The 10,051-nt window shown below is 41.0% G+C and overlaps 1 protein-coding gene across 1 annotated transcript; it reads left to right on the top strand.

Moving 5' to 3' along the window:
- Positions 1–218: 218 nt before the first annotated feature.
- On the top strand, positions 219–9,487 carry LOC129775176 (uncharacterized). Its single transcript, XM_055779559.1, has 2 exons — positions 219–1,241; positions 7,662–9,487. Exon 2 carries the CDS (start codon positions 7,671–7,673, stop codon positions 8,829–8,831), a length of 1,161 nt encoding a protein of 386 aa, XP_055635534.1. The 5' UTR covers positions 219–1,241; positions 7,662–7,670; the 3' UTR covers positions 8,832–9,487.
- The last annotated feature ends 564 nt before the right edge of the window (positions 9,488–10,051 follow it).

The following is a 10,051-nucleotide window of genomic DNA, read 5'->3' as shown; positions in this document are numbered from 1 at the left end:
TCGTCGAACGAAAAAGAGCGTCGTGAATTAATCCTGTGCATTCATTTCGAGAATCCGGAGTTGTCACATCGGGACATCGGAAAGATGCTGGGAATCGTCCAATCCACGGTCAGCAGAGTACTAAAATGATACTTCGAGAACCTAACCATCGACCGGAAGGTGAAGAACGGCAAAAATGGATGCTCCGTCAGTGAAAAAGGTCACAAGCGCGTAGTTAAGCAGTTTAGACGTGATCCGAGAAGTTCGGTCCGGGATGTCGCCAATAAGCTGAATTTGTCAAGTTCATTCGTCTAGCGGACCAAGCAGCGGGAGGGCCTGCGTACATACAAGGTTCAGAAGGCTCCTAACCGCGACGAAAGGCAAAACATGGTGGGGAAGACGCGAGCCCGGAAGCTGTACACCGAAATGCTGACGAAGCCGCATTGCCTGGTAATGGACGACGAAACCTACGTCAAAGCGGACTTTCGTCAGCTGCCGGGCCTGTTGTTCTTCTCCGCAGAGGACAAATTCAGCGTTCCGGAGGAGATTCGTAAGCAGAAACTATCCAAGTTTGCCAAAAAGTACATGGTGTGGCAAGCGATCTGCTCTTGCGGAAAGCGGAGCGCCCCCTTCGTGATGACCGGCACGGTAAACGGGCAGAGTTATGGACAGCTGAGGCTTATCGCGGGTCGAGTGACAGATCCATAAGATAAGCAATATTTGAAATTATATTTAGAAAAGACCCCAGCGAAGTTGAGGGCAAACTATAAGTTACGGATCTAACTCGGCTCAAACGGCTGGAGCAGCAGCTTAAAGAGTCCAATACTGCGCTCGCTGCTTTGGACCGCGCGTAATGCGACACCCCTACTCGACAATACCGGAGCGTGGGACAGTAGCATTCCCATTTTATGCTGACTTGCCGCAGGCGCGACAAACGGCGACAACAGAACACCGGTCGATATTATATTTCCCCCCACCCCAACAGCAGTTTTAGCGTGAGAGTTAGGGGTTAGGATAGGTTTAGATTATACTTTGAATCAAAAATAAAAGTTAGTTCGATGTTAGCGCTCGAAGAAAAACGTGTGTTTAGTTTTTAAAAACTCCTTTTACAATCAAAAAACTCTAACTGGCGCAGTCGGTAGGATTGCGCGCAGGATCAGCTCCGCGAGTGTAGTGTTGTGCTTTTTTACAGCGTTGTTGAGGGAACATCAACAACTTACCAACACACCCGGCAGAAGTTAGTCCTCGCGCAAAGGACAATTGTAAGTAATCTTTAATTTTTAAATAAGTGAAAAGCGTGTAAAACGGTAACGATTTTTGAAATTTATTTTTCCAAGAACAAGCAAACACGAGAGAAAATCGTGAGGAACGATCACGACCAGTGAAATTAAAAAAAAAAAAACAAAAACAGTGAAATTAAAAAAAAAAAAACAAAAACAGTGACTTTGATCAAAAACAAAATTGTGACTCTGATCGAAATAAAAATTGTGATTTTAATCGAAGATAAAAAAAAAATTTTGACTTTTACCAAAAATTGTGCAATTCTCTGATTAACTGAATTTCTCAACGCATGCTAACGAGGAAAATGGCGGAAGAACTTGCCAGAAAAATTGAAGAGCTAGAATCGTTCCTGGAACAGCAACGAATTTAGCTCGAAAGGCTCCAAGCGGAACCACGCTTGGAACAGAGGCCTACGACGCCCATTAGTTTGTTCGACCCCACTAAAATCCCACACATCATCAAATTGATCCCGGGATATAGTGGAGCGGAAAGAGAGCTTCCTGCGTGGATTGAATCCGTAGAGAGGAAGGTCGTATGCGCAAAAAAATCGTCCCTGTATACAAATTAGAGCTAGTGACGCCAATTTGGGACTCGATAATCCGCGACAAAATAACAGGCAAGGCGAACGAGGCGTTGCTAATAAGCAACACAGAATGTAAATGGGAAAATATCAAAGGAAAACTTAAAGAAAGATTTGGCGACAAGCGTGACTTGTTCACACTTCTCAGCAAAATTCCCTACCTTAGACAGAGCAACGACACTGTAGAGGAATTTTATATAAAGTGTGATGGGTTGTTATCAGATGTTAACGCCAAAATTATGTTAGACGACAGCATGCGATTGTGCGCGCAAGCTGTCATGGCTTCATACGAAGCCATGATAACCAATGCATACATTGATGGGCTGCACGAGCCCATATCCTCTTTAACCCGCACAAGCAGACCAGATAGCTTGCTGTCAGCTTACCAGCACGCCCTGGACCAGTCAAACGCGGCTAAGAGAAAAAAAGAAGGAGCAAGGGCCGAAATGAAATCAACGCCCGAACCGCTCAAATACCCAAGACCCATTCCATCACGGACTGGAGGGAATTATCACAATATGCGTGCGCCATACCCCCCAGGTGGTTAAAGCCACAATCAAAATACCGGATTTTTCGGAAGTAATCCGAATAACCGACCAAATATTGCCAATGGAAATAATAATTATACCCGTACACCGCAACCAACCGGAGGATACAATAATCAACCTAGACAGAATCAGACTCAAACGCTAGGAAACAGGCAACCCCCGGCAATCAACCAGGAGGTACCATCCGCTTCTAATTTCAGGAGATACCCCCAGATTAATAACCACGACGAATATGTCGATTCATCCAGATTAGTGAAGAACCTGAGAACGATAACGAATTTCCAGAAGAAGAAGCAAATTTTCCTCCGGATTTGGAACAAAGCGAGATGGACTGAGTTTTCTCCCATATTTAGAAATTTTATCAAAATACGGCCCACCACTCAAGCTCTTGATTGATACCGGAGCCAATCAAAATTATATTTCTCCTGAAGCCATACCCTTGACTTCAGTAAGAGAAGGTGATTCGCACACCGTCAAAAACATAAATGGATCTTTCAAAGTACAGCAATTCACATTCCTTAATCCCTTTTCTAAATATTGCAAGGACATTCCATTCCAAAAATTCTATTTATTAAAATTTCACAGTTTCTTTGATGGTTTAATAGGAATGCAAACCCTGCATGAATTGAGATGCGTCATAGATGCATCGCCTATATGGATTGTACCGAAAAAGGCAGACGCTTCGGGCAAGCAAAAATGGCGACTAGTTGTCGATTATCGAAAACTGAATGCCAAAACCGTTGATGATAAGTACCCTCTACCTAATATTACCGAAATACTGGATAAATTAGGCAAATGCCAATATTTTAGTACGTTAGACTTAGCCTCCGGGTTTCACCAAATCGAGGTTGCTCCCAAAGACGTATCAAAAACCGCTTTTCAAGTCGAACACGGCTTATACGAGTATTTACGTATGCCATTCGGTCTAAAGAATGCGCCGGCTGCTTTCCAGCGTGTTATGGACCATGTGCTCAGAGAGCTAATTGGAAAATGTTGTCTCATTTATATGGACGACATTATTGTTTTTTCAACTTCACTTCGAGAGCATATAGAAAATTTGGAAAAAATTTTAAAAGCCCTTGAAAAGGTAAATCTCAAACTACAGCTTGACAAATGCGAGTTTCTCAAGAAAGAGGTAGCCTTCTTAGGTCACATAGTCACCGACCAAGGTGTAAAGCCAAACCCTGACAAAATTGAAAGTATAAAAAATTGGCCGTTGCCAAGAAGTCAGAAAGAACTTAAGGGGTTCTTAGGAATTATCGGTTATTATCGAAAATTTATTCGCGACTTCGCGAAGATTACTAAACCCCTTACAGCTTAATTGCGCAAAGGAGAAGTAATCGAACACAATCCAATCCATTTGTAAAAACCTTCAATAAATGCAAGGAATTGCTCACCCAGAGCGATATCCTCCAATACCCCGATTTCAATCAGCCTTTTATCCTAACTACAGACGCGAGTAATTACGCTCTTGGAGCAGTCTTATCTCAAGGATGTATAGGAAAGGATAGACCGGTTGCGTTTGCGTCCAGAACGCTGACCCAAACTGAAGAACGTTATTCAGCAGTAGAAAAAGAACTTTTAGCCATTGTTTGGGCAACCCAGTACTTCCGGCCCTACCTGTTCGGAAGGAAATTCACTTTATTTACTGATCATCAACCACTAACCTATGCATTGAATCTGAAGTCACCAAACACTAGATTGGTAAAATGGAGACTAAAATTATTAGAGTACGACTTCGAAATCAAGCATCGTCCAGGAAAACAAAACGTGGTAGCAGATGCACTTTCTAGAATAACCCACGAAGTCAATGTTAATGAAGAAAGCTCTACAGACGACAATTCCGTACACTCCGCTGATTCAGACTCTTCCGATCTAGTAGAATTCACCGAAAAATCGATAAATTTCTTCCATAATCAGATTATTCTGAAAATCGGAGAAAATGATTCAGAAACGTTCGAGACAGTCTTCCCGGGAATCCATCGCCGAACCATCACCAAAATAAACTTTGGTGTCCCTGTGTTAATAAGAATCTTTAGAGATTACATGGATGTCAAAAAGCAAAATTGCATTTTGTGCCCGGAAAGCGTGTTGCCGTCAATTCAGATAGTCTACAAAAATTATTTTAGTAGATGCAGAACCTTCCGAGTGAAAATCTCTCAAAACATTCTAATTGATGTGCCTGATGAAAGCGAACAAGACGTGCTAATAGAACAGACTCACGAAACATCCCACAGAGGAATCAAGGAAAATCACGCAGAAATACTTAGGAGATACTATTTCCCTAACATGAAAGCCAAAATCAGAAAATTTATTATTCTTTGCAACATATGTAATAAAGCCAAGTATGAGAGGAATCCCTACAAGGTCAAGCATGGAGAAACCCCTATTCCAAAGAAACCTTTAGACATAATCCATGTTGATATCTTTATTTCCCATCCCTATTTATTCCTGTCAGTAGTAGACAAATTAACTCGATTCGGGACCCTCATTGCTATCATATCTAGAAGCATTCCGGATGTCAGGAAAGCCATACTTAAATATTTTGCTCTGTATGGAACCCCTCAATTGATAGTCTCCGACAATGAGCCGGCGATAAAGTCTATTGAAATAAGAGGAATGCTAGCTGATCTAAATTTCCAGCAATACTTCACCCCTGTTGACAGAAGCGAAACCAATGGACACGTAAAGCGGTTTCATTCTACAATCGCTGAAATTTTCGAATGCAACAAACATAAATATTCAAATGTTACTGTTAAAGAAATGTTTCTAATTTCCTGTACCCTATATAACAACACCATACATTCGTCCACAAACCTAAAACCACGCGAAGCTTTTTACGGTATCAAAGATGGAGAAGAGAGACCTCTAAACCACGAAAGGATGTTGGAGGCACGCAACAAAATTTATGATGAAGTTGTCCTTCAGATCACACAAACCCAACTAAAGCAAAACACACAAAGGAATCCGTATCGAGAAGATCCTCCTGTTCTTGAACCTAGGCAATTAGTCTTTACCAAATGACAAGGAATGAAAAGTAAAAGACAAGATAACTTTAATCCGGTTGTTGTTGGCCAAAACAGACAACAAACTTTCCTCGATAATAATTCCAGAAAGCTACATAAAAATAGACTCCGACGAGTCAGAACCAGGGATGGTAAAAAATCACATTCAACGATCAATGAATAAGTATATCCCTCTAGTCGGATGTTTTTAAATCACCCCCAGCAGGCGATGCTCTTTTATTCTTCATATGTACACAGAGAGAATACTTGGAACGGTGAGCTACCAAGATCTCAAAAAAGCAATATGAAAGCGGAATCCCCACTGCTTGCACTCTCGAAGCATTACTTCTACTACTCAAGTTTTATCGTGAGTGCAAGCCACAAACGATTAATCCCATTCCATAGAGCGGATGATGAGTTCTTGATCGGAAAGTGTAACAAGAGACGATCAACTGAAATCTTACGACACTCATCGAGGGATTTTTAATTCTCTATTGCACTAACCGCAGTGAGTGGCTGACTCAGTCTCGTGTCGATTTTATTTTGCTGTCGTCTCCCGCCCGATAAACAGCAGACGGGTAATGGATGCAATTGATTAATTTTATTACCAGCAGATTTGGGCGAATATCATCCCGCTCAAAATCGTTTTTTAGATTCCAATCATTCTGAACATTCATATTTCTCTCCAAATAATTTTTCCAATAGTAATTCAATTAGTGACTTCACAAAACACCTTTCGAATTCGATTGAATTTCAGACCCTTTTTTATTTTGTAGGTAAAACGGATCACATATTTGATTAATTCAATTCTGTGTGGTTACGTTCTTCGCTGCGAATAAATGTAATGAATTAGTATGGACGTATGTTAGTCATATATCGTGGACTTCCGACATATGTGGCAGTAGATTTATCGAATGACTAATGTTTTTTTATATCCCTTCAAAATTGTTGCATCTCTCAAGTGTACATACATAGATTTGCATGGTTGAATCTGGTTAATTTCAGGTATTCAGTCTTCATATTGTCGAATGAATACTGTTGGAACAATAGGTATCGCAGCAAATGATTATCAACATCCTACCTTATCATCAAACGGTATGCGAAGAATTTCAGTGAACTGACGGCATTGGAATATATGCTTTGTGAGGACCACACAATTATTATCAGAGCGAATAAACGTTCGACTGGAAGTCATGAACATCAATTCAATGTGCCCAAGATAAATTTATCCTTTGAAGGTCATTAACCTTTCTAAAGATGATCAGATGGAATATATTCCAATGTCGTCTGGAATAACGTGTCCAACAACTTATGATCGTAATATTGTTTTTGCTATTATTCTGATGTTTCATGACACGGCTCTCTATTGATTATTCGCCGAAAATGAGTTAAACATCCTTGAAGTTAGCCTACGGTTTTAGTAGCAGTGCAATATGGTGAGCCAGTCTCAGGATAAGAAAACATTTAAAAATAAAGCTTTTTTTTTGAATGAATCAATAATAAAACAAAACGTCAAAAAATTTCTCAGCTTTGTGATAGCAGAGAATCATTATCCATTTGAGTTGTAATCCTCTGTGAAACATGAAACATTAGAGTCGTCCTATCTGCTGTAGCGCATTTTTTTATTTTACCCAGTTTCATCGAAGTAAACGCGCTCGGAAAGGAAAATTGAACGCCCGGACGAGAGAGCGAGAATCGTAAAGCGTACGTCATAGAGACACTCATTCCCATGGAGCAAATTCTTGTTAGGAGTTGAAAACAAAACGAGGAAGGAGAGTAACTCAATTATTCGAACTAGTTTCAGTCTAGCAATGCTTTGGTCAACTCAGAGTTACCAAGAGAAAGTCATTTGGTTATGATGGGTGAGGATTAATAGTTAGTCGCAGTTTGAACAGATTGCGATCCGTGCAGTTTGCGATTAATCGTAAATCACATCATGCTCCCTTGTTTTCCATCCTTGGTCAGAACATAGATAATAATTATCACGTGTATTATTTTGAAAAAAAAATAATACCTCACTACGCAACTTCACAAAAATCGAGCTCCTCGGTGACCACCAGAATGTCACCAGTCGATGCTCATTGTAAGCATTAATCATTATAAATTTAATAATTTCCCCTTATCTAAGACAATTATTCACTAAAGATTATAAACTCTTTCGATATTTTAAGGAACCCGTAGCGCTGTACGCTGGTAAAATGAAACTGCAATAAAATCACTTAGCACTATGCTCGAATCACCTCACTAATGGACTTTTTCTGATTTTAGGACAACATCATGGACCCCAAGGTACTCGCATGGTTAATCACTCTTGGTATAATCCTCTCGGCACCCTCAACAAGCAATCCATCCACAATCCAGATAACTGACCTTCACCAAAATCCCGGCCTACTAACTCTAGACGTAGGAAAAACCTTAGTAAAAATTGGAAAACACCAAATCTACTATATTATCGATTTACAACGATGTGAACCAATTTTTGCTAAGCTAGAAGTCATCCTACAAGGACTACAAACCTTCCAAAACTTCACGGATTTAAATAAAATACTAGAGTCAAAGTTTAGCAATACTCGGAAGATGTTTCTCAATCTAATGCCAAAACATAGGAACAAAAGAGGGTTGCTCAACTTTCTCGGTACAACCATTAAGCAAATTACCGGAAATTTGGACAATAATGATTTAATCGAAATTTCGGAAAATATAAGGAAACTCGAACTCAATAATGAAATATTAATCAATGAAAACAACGAACAAGCGAGAATAAATCGTCAAATTCAAGACAGAATGAATCGAATAATCAAGCAATTAGAAGAAGATCACGATCAAGTAAAGAAAGGTATAATTCAATCAAGGGCAAGCTCAGGGATAACGAAAGCTTTTAGTGTGCTACAAGACTTCTTAAAGGTCAATATGCTGCTTGATAACATAGGAAATCACTTAAAAACTATATTTGAGACGATACAGTTAGCAAAATTACGTATAATTTCAAAAGATATCCTGTCTCCTGAGGAGCTGAAAATTATATTCAAACAATTTGAAATGCAAAAACTTGTTGTCGGAAGCACAGATCAATTGTACCAATACCTTGAAATTAGCGCGTTCTATAATCAAACTAAAATTATTTTTGTGGTAGAAGTCCCCATATTTGACATACCCGTCTATAGAACCCTTTTAGTAGAACCCCTTATAAGCAGAAATAGAACACTTAAAACACCGTATCTGTCGCCTGGAAAACCTTTTCAATTCAACCCACGATGGCTGCTTTTCACACCTTTTAAATGGAACCTCAGCAACCTGCTCATTCAAAGAAGTACGTCGCTCGTCGGAAATCAAATCCTTAACCCCCAATCACCTGGTTGTAAAGCAAATAAGCAATCAAAAAATTATCACCTCCTGTGGAATCCAGAATCGAACGCTAACAGGCACCTTTTTGATTGAGTATCATAATTGTACCATCAACATTGATGGGTTGGAATTTACCAACAAGGAGTGGTACAGAACCGATCAACTATTCATCGTTCCACTAGACGGCTTGGATATCCAAGTTGAAGATATAGAGCCAGAAATGAGCTTCGAACAAATCCACCTCGATACCAGACACCATTTGGATACTCTGAGGAGGAGCGCTAATTCTACCATTGCCACGTCGATAACCTTATCAGGCGTTAGCCTGCTAATCGGGATAATCGCCTTTATTTTCTTCCTAAGCAGCAAAATCAACAATGTCAAATCCAACAGGAGAACTGAATGCGAACCTGAGCACATCAAAATTCAGGTGGGCCCACTTACAGAAATTGGACAACCCCCCACATTAGCCGTGAACGAGGACGTCTCGGACTTCAAGGAGGGGCCAGATACGGATCTAACTCGGCTCAAACGGCTGGAGCAGCAGCTTAAAGAGTCCAATACTGCGCTCGCTGCTTTGGACCGCGCGTAATGCGACACCCCTACTCGACAATACCGGAGCGTGGGACAGTAGCATTCCCATTTTATGCTGACTTGCTGCAGGCGCCGCAAACGGCGACAACAGAACACCGGTCGAACACCCCTGAACGTAGAGCGGAAGGTCGAAAGTGGTCGTCCGGTGACGATAATGACGAAGCAGAGGAAGACATCGTTAAAGAAGCTGTTTGACAACAAGGACGCAACCAGCCTGCGTGACGCCAGTCGGAAATATGGCTGCTCCCACCTATTGATCCATCGGATCCTCAAGATGGAAGGAATCGTCTGCAGAAGAAGGCTAGGTCGCCGGAGTACACGGAGGAGCAGATTGAGACGGTAAAATCACAGTGTCGGTGGATGACCAAAAAAAACTGCGGGACGACGAAAGCTATTTTCCGCTGTCCAAAACGCATATTCCAGGAAATGATAAGTACTACTCCTGCGACAAGTCATCCACACCGCCTGAAGTGAAATACAAGTTCAAGCACAAGTTTGAAAAAAAGGTTATGTTGTACAGCGCCATTTCCGACCGGGGCATTTCAAAGCCTTGGTTTAAGCCGAGCGGTCTGGCAATCAACCAACAAATCTATCGAGAAGAGTGCCTCGATAAAATACTGCTGCCGTTCCTGAACGAGCATCACGCGGATGCGAAGTACGTCTTTTGGCCGGACAAGGCGTCTTCCCATTACGCCAAGAAGACGCTGGCGTATCTTGAG

Source organism: Toxorhynchites rutilus, chromosome 3 (genome assembly GCF_029784135.1).
Source record: "Toxorhynchites rutilus septentrionalis strain SRP chromosome 3, ASM2978413v1, whole genome shotgun sequence".
Taxonomy (NCBI): domain Eukaryota; kingdom Metazoa; phylum Arthropoda; class Insecta; order Diptera; family Culicidae; genus Toxorhynchites; species Toxorhynchites rutilus.
Note: the sequence above shows the minus strand (reverse complement) of the source record. Positions and strands in the feature narration are given on the sequence as shown.